At 46.3% G+C, this 18,456-nt stretch overlaps 1 protein-coding gene across 2 annotated transcripts; it reads right to left on the bottom strand.

The window, feature by feature from the left end:
• Positions 1–6,262: 6,262 nt before the first annotated feature.
• Positions 6,263–14,175, bottom strand: ccne2 (cyclin E2). Of its 2 annotated transcripts, none has more exons than XM_040116607.1 (12): positions 13,997–14,175; positions 12,425–12,463; positions 11,605–11,686; positions 11,340–11,393; positions 10,418–10,557; positions 9,732–9,867; positions 9,489–9,635; positions 9,060–9,155; positions 8,521–8,655; positions 8,273–8,384; positions 7,718–7,875; positions 6,263–7,023 (listed from the first exon to the last, which is right to left on the bottom strand). In XM_040116607.1, exons 2-12 carry the CDS (start codon positions 12,436–12,438, stop codon positions 6,913–6,915), a joined length of 1,185 nt encoding a protein of 394 aa, XP_039972541.1. In that variant the 5' UTR covers positions 12,439–12,463; positions 13,997–14,175; the 3' UTR covers positions 6,263–6,912. The 2 variants fall into 2 exon arrangements, with proteins under 2 accessions (XP_039972541.1, XP_039972540.1); XM_040116606.1 differs by having other exon boundaries at positions 10,418–10,560; positions 13,997–14,174.
• Between the last annotated feature and the right edge of the window lie 4,281 nt (positions 14,176–18,456).

The raw sequence follows: 18,456 nt of genomic DNA, 5'->3' as shown, positions 1-18,456 counted from the left end.
CGCGTTTGAGGAGAAACTCGTTTTCAAGGTCTGTGTCCTGCTGGGGTTGGGTTTCACCTTTCACTTCACAAACCCGTCTCTGAGGACTTCACAGCCGTGTACAACACACAACAGCCTGCGTCCTCAGACACTGGACTCACGGGGGGGGGGGGGACATGCTCCGACACCACGATCCAGCTGTGGGGGGGGGGGACATGCTCCGACACCACGATCCAGCTGTGATCATTCAAAGCCTGGTCGGGCTCAGAGTTCTGGACGCAGAGCGGACGTAAGGAATGGGCTGGAGGGAGACAAAGGCCTCAGGACAAAGACCGGAGACAGAAGCAGCTGATAATGGTGCAACGCTGCCACCGTGTGGTGACGCCGGGCTGCGCAGGGCCGGATGGTTTTCTGCTTCATCTGTGACCTCAGCTGTATCTAAAGGCAGTGTGTGTTGTTGTACCTCTGCCCCGCTACACTTCCACCGCTACAGTTACTAGTTACTAGTTACTAGTAACTTAGCAAATCCCACATACACGGCATCAGGACGTGTCACTGTCACGAGTCACTGTTACAGATCAAACGACCCAAACTGATGTGAAATAGATAAATTCAGCCCACCTCATGATACAGCGTTGACGCGCTGCTCTCACGCTAACGCACCAGCGATAAAAACCCAATGTCGTGATTACACCCGAGGCGTCGCTCTGCCCACATGACACTCATTAGTTATGACACGTTGATATAATAAGAGACTTTATCGATCCCGGTGTTACGGCAGCACAGATGAAGAAGAAGTAAGAAAACGCAAGTAAAGAACAAAGTAAATAAAAATAAATTACAGATGACATGTTAATAATCCAGTCAGCCTCCCATGTGGCAGCAGCGCGCTGACTCAGGTCACCGAGCTTCACGACTGTGGGGAGCGGAGAGGCGTCTCAACATGTGGAACCCTGAGGCAGATGGTCTCCGACAGCAGAAGACCGCGTCAGGTTCCAGTCCTGGCGGCCGGGAACAGAAACCTGAGGCCGCAGTGGTCACGGGCTGCACCAGAACTGGACGGTCGAAGGCTGGAGAAACGTAGCCTGGTCTGATGGATCTGGGTTTCTGCTGAGGCAGCAGATGGTAGAGTCAGAATTTAGCATCAGCAGCATGAGTCCATGGACCAGACCTGCCTTGTGTCAGAGTCCAGGCTGCTGCTGGTGGTTGTGTAATGGTGCGGGGAAGGTTTTCTTCTCAGCCTGTCTGAGTGTTGTCGTTGACCATGTGCTTCCCTTTACGGCCTCAGTTCACCATCTTCTAATGGCTGCTTCCGGCAGGATAACGCTCCAATGTCAGGAAAGTCTCCAACATCTGGTGGAATCCAGGCCACGAGGACCTGAGGGAAGAACCACCCAGGGTCAGCGTGGTGTTCCTAATAAAGTGATCAGTGAGTGTTGAAAATCATTTCTCTGACACAGCACAAAGATCGGCCTTAAAAACTGGAGTCTTCATTCCACTGAGCCATGGCTTGGTGGGTAAATGACCTCTGACCCCCCCCCGACACACATACAGATTGGACATTGAATTGACATGAAGCATATGCATTGTTACCACCAATGAATGGAGGTTATCATCCTGCGATGCAGCTGAGAGTGTGTGCTGCTGTACTGCTATCCTCGCGGCTGGGGTGAGGGGCTGAGGGCGTGTGTGTGTGTGTGTGTGTGTGTGTGTGTGTGTCTGTGTGTTTGTGTTGGGGGTTGCGGCAGCTTGTCTGGTTGTCCTGTATTGTCTTTGACCTCTTTAAGCTCAGAGCAGTCTGACTGTGTTCTCACTGCGTTCAGAGACTAAAGTAAACCACAGGATCTCCAGGATCCGGTCGGAGCGGGCAGCGGGTGTACGGAGCGCACGCCTGTCCACCTGATCCCCCACCAGAGACCAGGTTCGCATCCAGAGTCCCGTCTGTGGTTCAGGCAACGACAGCTCTTTGGCGCAGGTTCGGGAAAGACGGCGGTTTTGGTTCAGTGTAAATAAACGGGTTGTTTCTGAAGTCGCCGTGAGGTTTTTCTGTCCTAAACCGGACCGGGATTTTCCCTGAACCTGAACCAGGTGCTGCGAGAGTCTAAACAGAACCGTAAACCGGTTTAGTGATGCTGGAGTCACTGCAGGGGGAAGTTGAACCGTGAGGTCAGATATTTTGGCGGAAAACAAAGAAGTTGAGCCTTTTACTGAGACGTCGCCGAACTCGCCACTTGTCAAATACGTGAATTCCCAACATTTCCTCGTTCGCGTATTTGCTGTTGCGGTTTGGCTCCAGAGAGACATCGCTCGTAGGAGGCGGGGGCCGGATGTGTGACCAGGGTCAGCGTGTGTGTGTGTGTGTGTGTGAGGTGGCTGAGGCCACGCTTTCCCAGGCCGTCACAATAAACTCACTCTACAGCAGCTGGTAAAGGGGGGGTGCATGAATATGGAGGGAGGCCTCTGACCGCCAAAACACCCCGTGTGTGTGTGTGTGTGTGTGTGTGTCTCTCTCTCTCTCCCCCTCCCACTCACACACTCTCTCTCTCACTCACACTCACACACATACACACACACTCTCTCTCCCTCCCTCCCACTCACACACACACACACACACACACACACTCTCTCACTCTCCCTCCCACTCACACACACACTCTCTCTCTTTCTCTCACTCACACTCACACTCACACTCACACACACACACTCTCTCTTTCTCTCACTCACACTCACACTCACACTCACACTCACTCACACACACACTCTCTCTCTCCCTCCCACTCACACACACTCACACACACACACGTGTGTGCGCGCTCTTGTCCACAGTAATGCTCAGCCACCAGACACAGGGGTTTAATGCCCCGGTCACTATTCAGCCTTTTGTCGTGTGTGTGTGTGTGTGACTGTGTGTGTGTGTGTGTGTGTGTGTGTGTGTGTGTGTGTGTGTGACTGTGTGTGTGTGTGTGAAGACGTTTTCAGGCTGATTCCTGTTGCTCTACAGCAGGTCATGGACTCTTGCAGCAACAACATTGAGTGTTTCCGTGTTTTCCCTCATTAGCACCTGAGTGTTTTTCTCGACGCTTGCCGGAAGTTTTTCTTTGTTTTTCTCCGGTGACGCTTCGAACTCGTCACTAAACTGAGACCCGGGAAAGTCTCTGCCCCCGTCACCGGCGGAGCTGCGCTGTTACCTTACCTACCCCTGGCCAGACTTCACTCATAGAAACGTTACTTTGAGCCCTTTTGGTCCATAAAGCGCCGGCTTCGTCGTCGATGATGTTCCGGAGGCAGCGTCTGCGTTGCAGGTCAACGTCAGATGCGTCGGCGGAGCTCAGAGCTTTAAGTGGATCTGAGGACAAGTCATTTCACCAGATCTGAACCCGAACCCTCTGATCTGCGTTTTGAGTTTGGTCCACACAAAATTTGCTTTTTGCAACATTAAGAAAACCAAAAACAAACCTGGTGTGACTCCTACGACGTCGTCTTTTTTTGGCCCGGTAAACGTTTCAGTTGGGGAGAGAGTTCGAGCTCTTCGTCAACCTGCTGAAAAACATCGGCGTTAATTATGCTGGTCGTGGTTTTTTGGTGTTGTTGACCGGCAGATGTTTGGCGTCAGTTGCGCAGCTGTTCTGCCGGTTGGTTTCAAATCGAGAGAGGGGTTTCTGAAGTTTCTCTTAGTCTTCCGCTGTATTCACATGCAAACCAGGGCCCACGTTCATCAAGCTGCTAAAAGTCAAACGACATAAAAACCCTTCGCTTTTACCCGCAAACTTCAGAATAAAAACTATTTATCAAACCGGCAGAGGTGACTCCACGGGAGAAACATGAGCGTCTTCTGTCTCATAATGACAACAACGCATGAGCTGAAGCGGTGCCAAGAAGAATTGAGTGGTTTTAGTGGTGATTTTTCGACAGGCTGTTGCACCACCTTTTCTTTTCTTGTCGTTTATCAGCCGAAGACGAAGCAGCAGAATAAACTCCGTCAGCTCTGGTCAGCGTGAGATCAAATCTCCTCATCGCCTCGTCCACCAGCAGCAGAACGTCCCGCAGCCGTCCCTCTCAGTTCCCTGTAGCTTCGTCCCTGTTTATATATTTATACATTACAAATATCTTCGGTTGTTGTTAATTATTCCTGCAGATTAAAACGGCGCTTTTCCGCCTGGCTGTAAGTAGGAAGCGGTTACTTCCACCCTCCCGCTCGACAAGTGACGTTTTTCCTCTGAGGCTGGGACTTGAGACACTTCTGCAGCGGCCTCCTCCTGTTGGCCTCCAGCTGCGTGTGAGCGTACGAACGCAGCTTCCTCAGCCGTCTTTAGTGAGGGACTGGGCCCTAAAGTACTTCAAATGTGTCCTAATTCAATACTAGATACCGATACTTCGTCCCATGACACGGTGGCAGATTTTATTAGGAGGACGGGACCAAGCTCCAGCGGTGATTTGGCTCTGGGGGCGTCGATGCCAAGATGGTTCCTCCCGCCGCCGGGCTTGTTATCGCCGCCAGGCAAACGGCCCCAGTGCATCGCTTCCTCTTAAACTAGCCGAGCTGATTCTGTTGCTCATAAACAAGCACAAACGTGGCAGAAAACGGAGCAGGTTTCAGGTACGTGATGCGTTGGCACCGAGGAAATGACCGACCGCGAACCACTGGCGGGGCCTTGGGCCTGAAGTCCTGATGTGTCGGGCGCTTTGCCTGAGAAGCTTAATAGTCACTGAAACAGAAAACTGTGGTCACTTCATAAACAGTCGTTGTGAAGAATTTTAAAAAAAAACAAACATCTCATTGGCGAAGCCTACGTTTTTTTAAAGGGTTAGTTCACCCAAATAACAAGACGTTGTTATCCAGACCCTCAGACACATGGATTATCTGTCCATGCAGAGAGTTTTATTTGTCCAGGTCTTGAGATGTCTGCTGCCGCCTGAGTGACGAGGAGGTGAAGGGAATTCAGTTGGCGGTGCTCACAGCGTGTGAATAGGAAAAGATCCAACGCGACGTCTTCACGGAGAAGCGCCTCTGTCCCTCTGGAGGTTCCCCAGACGACCACGTCAGCTGCTTTCGCGGGGACTGTGTCCAGGGTAACCTGGACAGTTTTAGGAATTTGGAGACGGATACGGTATCTCAACACCCGCACATCAAGGCGTCCGCAGCTTCTCCCAGGTAGATTTGAGACCCGTTTGATACGTCGAATGGAATTTAATTCGACCCGTTTGATGGAAAACTGGCGGTGAATTTAGCTACAATAACTTCTGTTGATAGAAACCAGATTAACGTGACCTAGACCCAGACAAGCAGCAGAAATGGCAGATGGGTGAAAGTTTTTAATTGGTGTCCCCTCGTCTACAGTGACTGAGGACAAGGTTTTTTTTTTAATTTTCTCTGACAGTTTACTTTCAGATTTTTAGCTGCACGATAGGTTCAAGTATCCAGCTTTTCAAAAGAAAACGCATAAACAAAATTTGTGTTATTTTTATTCGTATCTCTAACTCCTGGTCGGGAACCGCTGCAAAAAAAATATTCGTGATTTGGGTGAACTGACCTTTTAAGCACAAACTTCTGTAGGTCAACAAATCGGCCGATGGATGGATAGAAAACTAAGAAACAGACCGAACTCCCGTCTCATTTCAGTTCATTTATTTAAAACATTGCAATATAAAAGAAAATTACACATTTCTGAGTTGCTCTATTTACAAAAACCATACATTCTTAAACATCTACATACAGTTTACATGGTTGGTTTTATTCACTGCAGAGTCTCCATCCAGCTGTAGAGGTTTACAGTCACAGGTTTGTTCGATCTCACGAGAGCCTTCGGGCTCGCTCCATCTTAAATTAAGAAGCAGTACAGTTCATTTTGTTTTAAAAAGGCACTAAGAAATGACAGGCTAGTGTAGGACATTTAATGAACTGTAATTCAACAACAGGTGGCACAGAGCAAAATCATAAATAGCTTTTGCCTTTGGCAGTGATCAAACTGAGCTCATTCATTGCTGAAAGTTTGTTTTTTTACATATGAACAGATTTTTTTATTTTTAATATTCTAAGGCTTTTCAATAAATACAAGCACTTAAAAGGCAAAAACTTTGCACAATTGTCAAGTTTCCCAGGAATGTAACAAATGTGCAACCAGGTTGCACCAGTTAAAAAAAAAAAAAAAAAAAAGTAATTGAGCCACAACGATGTCGGCTGCATTTAAAACATCCAGGTTTTAAAAAGGACGTTAAAGAGCAAATCAAGCGACCGATTATTCCTATGGCTCATGTGGCTACAAAACACTTTGTAGTACATCACTGTTGTTCGTTCACACAATTTTAATGGGAATTTAGGCAAGAATAACAAAACTTTAGTTTCCCCAGTTCAGAGTGGAATGCAATATTTAATGTAGAAAACCGAGATATTCCTCATATCCTGAGAATCTGACTGAAGCACCATCTGAAAGCTTTTAAAATTCAAACAATAGCACCAGTAGAACTCCCGAAAAAAATAAAGCGCTGATGGCTAGGAAATGCTGTTTCCTCTCATTTATCCACCAGAAAAATAAAAAACATTTCCACTTGTACGTCAGTGGACTCTGCTTCTGTTTCAGGCTCAGACCACAATTCATACTACTTTAGCTGTAAATGGTTTAAAAAGAATAAAAAAATAAAATAAAAAAAAGATACCTGCCTAAGAACTTCAAATCCTGACAATCTCCATCGTTGCAGTTTAATTTAAAAAACAAAAAACAAAACCCAAAAACAGTCAGGGACCATAAGTCTGAACTTAGTGTTTAAAAAAAAGAAAAAAAAAACAACATCCAGAGCATCCTACAAGAAAATCGTCTTTCCGCTTAAAAATCGCGTCCCGGTCTTTGAGGAGCTGACGTGGTCTGAGAGGTGGGCCGTCACTTCGGGTCAAACTGCGGAGAGGTAGCGTCGATCGCTGGTCACGTCGTGTCCCGCTCAGGGATTGGCTGGCTTCTCTGTGCTGCTGGGTGGAGTCAGGATCGCTCCCACGGCGACGGGCGACATCTGACAGTCGGGGTTGTCGATCTGACGCTCCTGAGCTTTTCTCTGCAGGACGGAAAAGGAAGAAGAAGAATTCAACGTCGGAGGCAAGGAAGAAATATAAGAACGATGCTTTTGATAGCACATCAATCATGTTAATCCCCTAGACTGCCGGAGCAGACCGTTCAAATTTAAAGAGGCTGTTGTAAGTTGTAAACCAAACCCCAACAGTGTAGGTACAAGTGTCAGTTTCATCTCTGCTGCATTTGAATTTCACACATCAGAGGTGTAAAAATGTCTGATTTGTTTTTTCAGGTTGCTGGTTTTCCCTCAAAGTGTAAAGATTTCCTGCTTTTTTATTTTGTCACGTATGATAATAAATGAAATGTCTGAGTTTCAGACTGATGGAGGAGAACAAACATTTTTAAGCTTCTTTTAGATGAAGCTTAGACGTTAAGACCTGCCGTAGTTGGAGATGCTCTGAGCTTCAGTAGCTCCAGCTGCGGTTTTACATAGAAAAGGGTTTTGTCCTTAATTTCTTGCTTAGAAATTGCGTTGGGGGGAGATCGCGTCACATCCGGAGAGGAGGACTGATTACAGCAAGTAATACATCGTGCAAGTGCTGTATTAAGATAAACTAACATAACTATGAGCTGCTTTGGGTGTGTTCATTAGCTGACACCCAATTTATCATAACCAGCCCTGGTCACGTCCGTGACTCGAGTCCTGGACGCGAAAGCGGTTTCTGTGTGTTGCTCACCAGCAGGTCCAGGTAGGTCACGTGTGTCTGGATGTTGTGCCTGTCGTCCGCTTTGACTTTGGGGAAGTTCTTGAGCTGAGGTGTGGCTTCGGATCGCAGCGTGTCCACGAAGGGATCCATCCACCGAACACAGGGGGCCACGCTTTCCCACGTCAGACCTGACAGACACACGCAAAAGGTTAGGTTAGGCTCGGATCCCCCGAGGCGTCCTAAGAAAGCCGCGTCGCCTCGCGCGACGTGTGATTTGTCTGACAAAGGTTGTCCAGATCTGCAGTGAAAATCCGGGCGACGGGCAGGTGGACAGACGTAACATCAATCTCGTGATGCGTTGCTGTCGGCGAAACTCAAATCTAGAGAAGTGACTATAGAATTGTGGTGCTCAGCTGGAGTTAGATATCAACACGGCAATTACAGCCTCAAAGAGCATCTAGCTTGTCTCCCGAAGGACATCACGTGCCTTTTTCATCTCATCTAAATATTAAAAAACAAACATGGTGCAAGTGGCAGCTTTAAAAGCACTCACTGAGGCTGTGCAGGTATGAAAATCAAACCTACCTGAGACTTTATGAACGACGTCGAAGGTAAAGAAGTGGCAGAAGGCGGCTGCAGCGAGAACACTGTAGCTGTAGTCCAGCGAGTTGATGTCCATCATACACAGATCTAACAGCTGCAACACACAGGAGGAGAGGTCAGTCAGTCTAAAACTTAAAAAGCCCAGCGTCCAATATGATATATCTTTTAAATTAAATTTGTCTGCAGTGTTTCCAGTAAGATTTTGAAGGAAAATTCAACTGTGATGGTACCTGTGTGATCTGGATGTACGTCTCCTGTGAGAACTGCGGCACCAGGAAGTTCTCGTCGTCTTTCTGGGCTTCAACCTGAGCGTACAGCTTCAACCATGAGATGGGCGTCTCGGGACAGAGATTCCAGTCCAGCGCCTGCAGGACGAGACCGACAGCATGCAGGTCAACGCACAGCGAGAGACAGATCTACGGCAAAGCGCAAACATCTGTCCCTCGTCTAATATCATTCTTGGCTTTAAGATTCTTTAAGTTGAACAGAAGACCCAGAGGTTCCTGGTTATAATGACTTACTTTGCTTTAACATTTGTAATTTCACGTCAAAGGTGAATTTTGATCTTCTGTTTAAGGCAACATGTCCAAACTGAACTGGCTACAGAAGTGATATGCTGTATGTAGTGTATCGTAGCATTTACAAAGTGTATCTCGACTGTTGCGGGAATCAAACTTGCCAGTGTTCGGTTTGATCAATCTTAGTTAGGAAAATAAAATTACTGTTTAACCTTGGGGGGGTTTAGTGTCAGGTGTTTGTGTGATTGTACCTTCAGTATGTGAAGCTCTGTGCGCTGGATGTCCCACATGTCGCAGGCTCCGTCTGTGACGTAGGCGAACTCATAAATTTTAGGAGGGTAGATTTCCTGAAGAGAAGAGGGAGAAAGGTTTTGTTAGAAACTGATGATTTAATTTGAATGAAATCATCTAGATGCCGTTGTATTGATTTGTTTTTTGGCTGGCTCTTAGAAATTGGGTGTTGATGATGAAGGCCTCTCTTTGCCCCGAATGACCTCCATGAACAACAACTGCTTTCTTGTTGGTTGCCCTGGACGCTCAGCGACTGTCACATTAGTGCTCGTTCTTAACCATGAAGACGACAAGATGTGCAGAAGCGTGGACGCCCAGAATTAAAAGTGAAGGGAGCGCAGGGTTGTGCACGTGCACCTCTCCGCTCCGCTCAAATCCTAAACACTGACCTCGATCTTGGAGGCGATGAAGAGCGCCGTGATGCCGATGAGCTGCAGGTAGTCTTTGTTGACGTTCTGCTGAGTCAGCATGAAGCGGTCGAAGTAGTCCTGAGCGAGGTAGGCCGTCTGCCGGTGGAGGCTGTACACCTCACTCACCTGCACACACACACGGACACAGTTTAAACCATCTCTTTATTTAACACGGGGGTAATCAGGACATCCTGCCCATTTACAACGAAGAAGCTCTCTCACCTCGAGCAGCCAGTCCAGCAGAATCGCCCTCATCTTTGGCTGCAGTTTAGGATGCCGCTGCAAGTAGCTCTTGTCATGAACGTACTTCAGCTCCTTGTTGAGCATTTTGATCCACACGTCATCTGAACTGGCCCAGCTGGAAGAGAGAGACCGGGTTTTACCATCTTTCTGTTCGCTCGTCTGCAGCTGAACGCAAATCCAACATTTCTACTTGATTTCAATTCTGTCCGTTACCTTAATAGGCTAGTTTTTCCATCTGAACTCATCTCTACCAAAGTTTCATTTCAAAAATTAAAAGTTTTTACTTTACGTATGTGTGAAGCCTTGAAGTTCAAATCATATTAAAAGTATTTTATTCTTGTAGAGTTTGTGTCACAGCTGTTGTATTACAACTGCTGATTGTATTGCACGGTCCCTTACTTAAAAAAAAAAAAAAAAAATTTTTTGAATTTGTTTTTAAAATTTTTCGATGCAACTCCACAACTTCCCCTCTGGGATAAATAAAATATGTCTATCCTGGGATGAAACCCTGAAACCCTGAAACTGGACACAACTCATGGTGAATGAGGGCATTAAAACTCTGTATTCAGAGTCAGGTGGAGTAACAGCTCGGGAACAAAAGACAGAAGGTCTCAGCACTAAGTGTCGAGAAACAGCAGTGTCACCGAGGTGTAAAACACAGTTACCTGAGGCGGGGAATGGGGGAGGCCTTGATGAAGAGGTTTTTGAATCTGTACTGCCTGAAGGTGGATGGGTCTGCAGGCTCCAGCTCTTTGTGAGGAGTTTCGATGAGGACGCATGGACTTGCTCCGTCCTCTGACCAACACTTCTGGAAAACAAGACAAAAAAATTGAAATCTCTCAGAAGACATCAAATTTGGCTGTAGGAAGTTGTAGTGTGCGGTTTTCACAATTTTATGACTTTTACAGTCTAAAGCATTTGAGAAGATGTACACATTACTCAGTAATGAAAAATATATGCACTTGAAACCCCGCATTAATCCACAGTTTACATTTAAGACCTTCATAGATGAAATTTAAGAATTCAATAACTTAAAATCCATTTTGAGGAAACTTACAAAATCAATGCCTCAAGGAGTTTAGGACCCCACCACCCTGGAAGAAGCTCAACTGCCATTCAAGCTAAATAGTGTCACCTTGGGGTGAAAGTGAGGTACTGCATGGCTGCAGATAAGGCTACTAGAAACGCCTGAATCACTTAAATCTTCTTTCTTCAGGCCAAGTTCTAAACATTAAGATAATTCAAATATGAGTAGCTCAAGTATATTATCCAATGTGTCAATGAGATGTGGGAGACACAAAACAAGGCTAAACATAATCAGACAATGTATATAGACAAGGGTAACAAAATGGACGCCTGCAATATAGGAAACTATATTGGGAGGACTACTGACCACAAGGCTTCACTGTTAATCATATATACGGCAAACTCATGAAAATACAATATGCTGATAACCGTTTAAAAAAAAAAAAAAAAAAAGGGCAGGTCACATTGGAAGGGAGGGGTAACTAGTAACATGCATCATGGGTTCAGCTCTTATCAGTCACACTCACACACAAAGAATTAATAACATGTGGACACACTGACCTGTATTTCATAGCTTTGTTTCTTGGCAGCAGGTTGTAGTTTCTTCTTGGAGGGCTGGAGAAGGAATAAAAAAAAAAACTGCGAGTCAGCGTTTGAGCGAACAACTACAACAGGACAATAAACCCGAGACTCTAATAATCTAAAAAAACAGCACAATGGGCTTTACAGGAAGGTATTAGAAGCACTGACATCAATAGGAAGGCGGAAGACCCGCGATTACACATGATACAAACTTTTGAGGAAAAAAATATTAAAAAACACAAACCTCTGATTTTCTCTTTTTCAGTGGGGCTCTGACAGTCGGCTCAGGTGTGTTTGAATCTCTGGCTTGAAGTGTGATACGACAACTAATTTAAAAAAAAAAAAAATTAAAATTACAAATCAGCATAACAGCTGTAGGTTCAGACAGGCAGCATTTCACACAGGGAGAAATAAATAAAATAAATCAGTTGCATTAGTTAATTTTCTCAATGCTCCAAGATCATGTTACCCTACCAGTGTTACATGACATGAGTGAGAAAGGCTTTTACTGGACTGAAATAAATGCAAGTGAATATTATAGGGCCGCACCTAATGATTATTTTCATTATCGATTAATCTGCCAATTATTTTCTCAGTTGTCTCTCTCTCTCACACACACACACACACACACACACACACACACACACACACACACACACACAGTGATGTTTTCAAATGCCCTTTTTATGTCCGATCAAGAGTGGGAGTGAGATTAAAAAAAGAAAATAGAAGCTGACTAGTCCATAATGAAAATAATCATCAGTTGCAGATCTGGATCTTTTGAAGTCATCCCAAAAATTTCTATTGTCCAAATTAATGACTATGGGTGAGGTGTAGTTTTAACCAATAAAATAAGGTTTATCGTAGTTTGAGAGTCCGGTCTCACATAAGGCATAAAACTGGCAGCGTGTTGCTCTGAACATACGTTTGCCATTTCAAATTTCAGAAACTATACTTCATAATGCCGAGTTAAACAATTTCAGCCGCATCACCCAGGTCTAGCGTGGTCTCTACAGTGAGGCCCCCAGACCACAGTTGGAGGACGAACACCAGCCGCTGCTTACCTGCGTCTGGACATGGTGTCAACTGTATTTATGGCTCCGCTGCAAAGAAAAAAAAAAAAGGGGGAACAGGTGAGATTTGGATGTTAACATTACATAAAATACTGATACTCTCCTGGAACCATCTGATGATCTCTGAGTCCTGGGGCCATGCTCTGGAGCCACTGGGCCCAATGATCACAAGTTTACAACATGTTGGAGCTTACTGCATGTGTTAGCACTGGGGGGGGGGGTTGTATAAGCTTTCAAACACAGCCCAGGACCAAGTAAAATGACTAAAATAATGTGATGAAGAGCCAAACTGGCTCCTGGGATTTCCTGGAGGAGCCACAGAAGGTCCTGGAAACCACAGGACTCCAAAAACTAAGAAAAATCACATTTACAGGCTCAGTTTGAACCTGGTTATAAATTGTGGTTAGCTTGTGATAACAGATTAAGTATGTTAGCTTGTGACCAGCAATAAAGGGAGACAAATTATCTCCACAAGCACAGTAATGGTCGACTAACAGAGCCGAAGCACCGCATGTAGAAGACCACGATAACCACAATTTCATACTAAATGGGTAAAGCAGATATAACTGATGTTAGAGAGCAACACCGGGCAGCCAGGTCCTGCGAGCTAGTGTGGTAGCTGCAGCCAAAAAGGAGGGGGCTGGTTGTCCCCTCGATTTCAAACAAAAAAAGCTCGAAAATCACGCATTTCATTCCGAGTTTCTCGTCTTTGGCGACGAAGCACACGTCTGCGGACATCTCTGGTGCCGTTGGAATTGTGAAAATGCGAAAATATGACCATTATTTGAGGACTGAAACTTAAAGACGCGCCAATTTCCGCAGCGCAAAAGCGGGAGGATTTGAGCCCTGCCTTCCCGGACCTCCTCCAGGTCAGCGGGGGAAAACTGGTAGAAATGACCGCTAAAGACAACCTGAACCGACTTTAAACCGGGCTCGACTAGTAGAATAATCACCTGGGAACCACATATCATGAACCAAACGCGTTTAAGCTCCGTTAAGCGCCATCAAAGTCGGGCAAAGCGACTCCACCGCGAGGCTAAGTTGTGGAGGGGAGCTACTGTACTTAGCAAACTTAGCCCGGTAACTGCTAACTAGGTCAACATTAACCAGCTAACACCGATATGCAGATAAACCGGTGGTCTGCTGCTTTTGTATGCAAACGGCGGAATATTCGCTTGATTTGGTAAGACGGGCAAAAGACAACTTAAAAAAAAACAACACTTTTTTAAAAGTAGGGTTTAAAGTTACAAGAGCAGCCTCGGTTTGAACAGATAAACTCCTCTAAAACCTAAAGTTTTCACTCAACACACCTCCAGGATGGCAAGCAAGATTACAATAGGAGCGAGAACCCCTTCAAATAAGTCAAAATACAAGTTAAACACCAAGATGTGGCTACGGTCGCTGGTCCACATTTAAAGCCACTTAACACAAAACTACGTCGGGAAACACGGAGATTTAAGATTGAAGCTCACGATGCAAAACCGAGGATGACTTAAACGGTATGAACATTTAATAAAACTACACATAGGAGTGTAAATGTGCTCTTCAGCTCGGTGATCTTACCTTCTCAACGAAGAATGAATGAATGCATCAGCTGTGGCGCCGGCGCCAATCCTTATATCCGCGTCTGCCTGCCGCTGTCACTGCGCATGCCCGTTCCCGGTTAACAGAAACGCGCTAAATGTTTAAATTTGAAGTGCGATTCTCACAGACGAACGGGACTGAAGTGTTTACACGGCGTCAGTTTGCTCCGGTTCTCGGCAAAACAGCTGTAGAGGCGCCGGCGCGCGCGATAAACGCGCGTTGGCGCGGCCTCGCGCGCGCCTGCGTTTTTTTCACGACTACACACCGAGTCGCGGGGAGGTTTTGTGAAGAAAACGCCGCTTTCCGTACGTTGCGGCTACGTCGCGGAACGCCTCGGACGACGCTCGATCGCGCAGAAGTTGACATTTGTTGACATTTTTTCTTCCCCCCGGAGTTATTGACGCTTTTTTTCGCGGCACGGGAGCGGCTTCCGCGTGCGAGCCCCGCCCGCGGGCGGGGCCGCCGTGACGTCGAGCCAATGGGGGCGCGAGCGGCGCCGGCCGCGTGCTCGCCCCGCAGAACGTAAACAGAGGGAGCACGTGGGTCCGCTGTCAGCGGGAGCAGCAGCAGCTGCGGCAGCTGCAGCAGCTGCGGCAGCAGCGGCTTTTAGCTGCCGCAGCTGCCGCAGCTGCCGCAGCCGCCGCGGTGAGCTCACTTGTGTCTTAAACACCGGAGCAGAAGGTTTGGAGGCGCTAGGGGTCGAGTCAGGATGTTTTCAGAGAGGATGAAGGTGCGGTGTCGATACTGCGTTTGCAAGTCTTTAGGACCTTTTTACTTCTGTTCACTGCACTTTGCATGGAGTTGATTGATAAATAAAAACCGTCACTGGTAATAATTATTGACGCATCAGCTTGGACAGAGCATCGCTTTAATGTTGCCACGTGTACGCGTGGGGGGGCAGACGCTACTTACTTTACGCACTGCTGGGCAGCTCGTGCGTTTCTCCCGCGGGTCAATCGAGTCTCAACTTAACCTGTAACAATACGTCGTCGTTTCTCTGGCGATCGCGTGCTCGTATCGTTCACCTGGATCTGTAAAGAAGCCGGTCGGTGACGTTTTAAAACCAGTATGGCGGAGTAAAGAAAAGTCCACGTCCGCGTCCTGCCACTTTGACGCTTCTACTCCAGAACATGTCGGAGTTCAAGGACCGTTCTCTTCACTACACTGCAGTTAGTTTTCTGATTTCACAGGCGGAATCTGTAGGATCGTCGAACATCAACTTAAGAGCGGTTCGTATTAATGCATCAACAACAACAATCCAACCGGTGCTCGACCGATGTGGATTTAAACCCCTGCAACCTCACACTCAGCCCCCAGTTTCCGTGCAGTGTGTTGGGGCGCAGATGCGTGAAACCGGCCGGCGGGTTTAAGTCACGACCAGATCCCTGTTGGGGTTTTTTTATTTTTTTTTTAAAGCCCTTAATCTGAAACGCGACTGTTAATTCAGCCGCCGGGCAAAAGCGGCGGACGTGTCTCTAAGACGTCGCGGAAATGTGGAGCAGCTTTGCATTAAAACAGAAAAAAAAAAAAACAAGCGAAACGAGACAAAGACCAGAACCGTGCTCGTTCCGCCACCGGAGCACGTGTGATCGCAGGTATCAGTGTGGATAAACGTGCCCCTCGTTTCCGGTTGAGTGGAGTCAGTGTCTCACCAGTGGCTGTCCGAGGCCTGGACCCACACACACACACACACACGGCAGAGCTGCGTATGAAAACATTTATTATGGGCTAATAGGAGATCACATGTATTAACTATGACAGTCCGAAAACAGAGGAGCCCGCTTCTTTTCAGTCAGCGCCCTCTTCGCTCCTGACACCGGAACAGAGGGAGCTGATCATTCACACATCCAAAGTACAAAGAAGGAGACCAGTTATGTCGATAAATAAAAACTTAACCCTAAAGTTCCTACACCGTTTTTTTCTTTTTGGCAAAGTGCTGTATTATTCCAGTAAACTACACGAAAACAAAAACAAATGTCTTAACACTTGGTGAAAAATACAAATGCCACAAAAGATTCTTCACACTTTTTTTTTTCTTTTTTTTTTCTTTTTTCCTCAAAAATAACCAACAGGAGAAAGGAGGTTTTGCTACATCATTTTTGTCTGGTTCGTTGAGTCACTACAAAAGCTGTACACGGGCTGGGCGGGTGGCGGCGGCGGCGGCGGGAGCGAGCGCGCGTCCTCCGGGTGGTGCATAGTTGGTTTTCTCACGTCTGTTCGTGTGGTTTTATTCATTCCGTCCACTCGGGAGATCAAAAGAAAAATAAAATAAAATTTAAAAAAAATTGAAAAATAAAAAATAAAATGAAAATGAGAGAGTTCAAGTTCTTCATTGATGCATTGTCATTACAACATTTCAACCTGGAAGGCACGTGATTAACAAATTTCAAGGCATTGAACAAAAAAAAAAAATCCCTGTTAGTTCGATGACGGAGAGACGAGGACAGAAACTAAGACTAGACATACGACACGAGAGGCTCCTGACAGCAGGAGGAGACAGATCCTCGTCGTCCCCCCGGATCCCTTCAGTCCTTTTAGTGACACGAAGCAACGTCGTCGTCGACGGCAGAGCTCGACGCGAGGAGAGCGAGACGGGCGTCGGGGAAACGGCAGAAAGGCTCGACCGCTGTCGCCGGGACCGTTTACAGTGAAACCGCCTGACGAACGTGGTGCCAGCGCTTTCTCCTTAATGCCGCCGTCCCCTCGACGCGGGCCCAGGCGCGGACCCGGGTCCGATTTGACCGGAGATTCGGCTTCCGCGCCGCGAAAAGGTCTCCGTCCCAAGCGACCGAATCTCGCCTGAGCCGTGGGATCCAGCTCGGAGAATGTCCTCGTCTTCCCCCTGGCGGGCTCAACGTTTGAGCGGGTCGCCGGAAAACCGAGCTCGGATCTTTGGGAAGGATCCTCCTTGAATACGAACGTTCAAGAACCGGCAGGTTTTTCCAACGATCCTCGGAAAAGTGAGATTTTAAGGTTGGATGCGAGACTCGGCAATGAAGCCCGTTTCTGCCAGGAAAAGAAGTAAAACGATGAAAAGTCAGGAATAATTAAAAATGAAAAAAAAAACAAAAACAACAACTCACTCGCAGTAAAACCAAGTTATGAGATACGATGTCTACGAAAGTCTTGAAATGACTTCTACAGCTGAAAAACGACTCTGACTTAATGAGACAAAACTCCAGATCAACAGATGTTGTTTGTGACAATAAGTCAAAAATCTGTCCGGCGATATTTTGAAATATATATGAACGTATACGTGCACCGGAAGGCGCACGTTTAGTTCGACCCAACAGGTCAAAAGTACAAGATAGTGAGTCAAATATGTGAGATGACAAGTCTAAACGATCAAATACATCACGACTCGCTATTCTGACTCGCCGTGCATATGTTTGTTAACACCGAACCCTCTTGTCCCTTTCTCAACGTAAACGGGCCATCGCGCGGCGGATCCGGTCGTCTGTACGATGGACCGCGTCTTTTCTCTCCCGCGGCGTGGGACCCGGGCCGGGCTCCGCCTTCCCTACGGCAGACCCACCGTCTCAGAGCGCCGGGACCGGGCGCTCCTAACCACTCGGAGTTGGACAACTCAGAAACAGCAAAAGAACTTGGTATTATAAACTAGTCAAAGGTTAAAGGTCAATGCTACTTTTTTGGTTTAAATATTATAACAGCTTAACAAAATGTAACTAATTTAACATGGAAAATAGAATAGTTAAAAAGCATAGAGTCCATTTCTAAAACCATGTTAGGTACACTTGAGCAAAAAAATACAAACAACACAGAAAAAGACAAACAGATTTCCATCCATCGCGATGGATTTCCAACAGTCGCCCGGGAGCGTCGAGAGTCCGTTTTCACAGTCCTGGGACCGGGATGAGTTTCTGAGACGCCACGCTAAAGGTCAGCTGTTTCTCGCGGGCATTTTCACGAGGGAAAAAGGTGGAAAAGTCCGAGCACGAACGAAGAATCATCAGCCGTCAAGTAAATCTGCACTTTCCTAAAGTGTAAAGGTGATTGGTTGTGACCCTGAGAAGTGGACTGCAGATTCATTTAAGAACAAACAAAAAAAAAAAACAATAATAATACAAAAAAATATATATATACTAAAAGAAAAATAATCTTTTTCCATTTTCTTTTTTTCCACCATCGTGACACTAACACAGCTCTACGACCATGCAACAGATTGCACACTAAAATAACCACACATACCTAAGCGAGAAACTAGAGACGCATATATACCAACTTCATACTGATATGTAATTTGTTTTTTTCTTTTCAAAAAATATTTTGGAAGTTTTTTTTTTTTAAATACATTTTTTTTTACATTTCTATTCATCTCAAAGCTACCGTTAGAACAAGGCGTTTAGTGATATTTAACCCAGTAATTTTTACCGACCTTTTTTTTTTCTTTTTTCTTTTCTCTTTCGTCAAAGAAATAT

This window comes from Xiphias gladius, chromosome 22 (assembly GCF_016859285.1).
Source record: "Xiphias gladius isolate SHS-SW01 ecotype Sanya breed wild chromosome 22, ASM1685928v1, whole genome shotgun sequence".
In the NCBI taxonomy this organism is placed as follows: Eukaryota; Metazoa; Chordata; class Actinopteri; order Istiophoriformes; family Xiphiidae; genus Xiphias; species Xiphias gladius.
The sequence above is the reverse complement of the archived record's forward strand: the minus strand, read 5'-3'. Positions and strand labels throughout refer to the sequence as shown.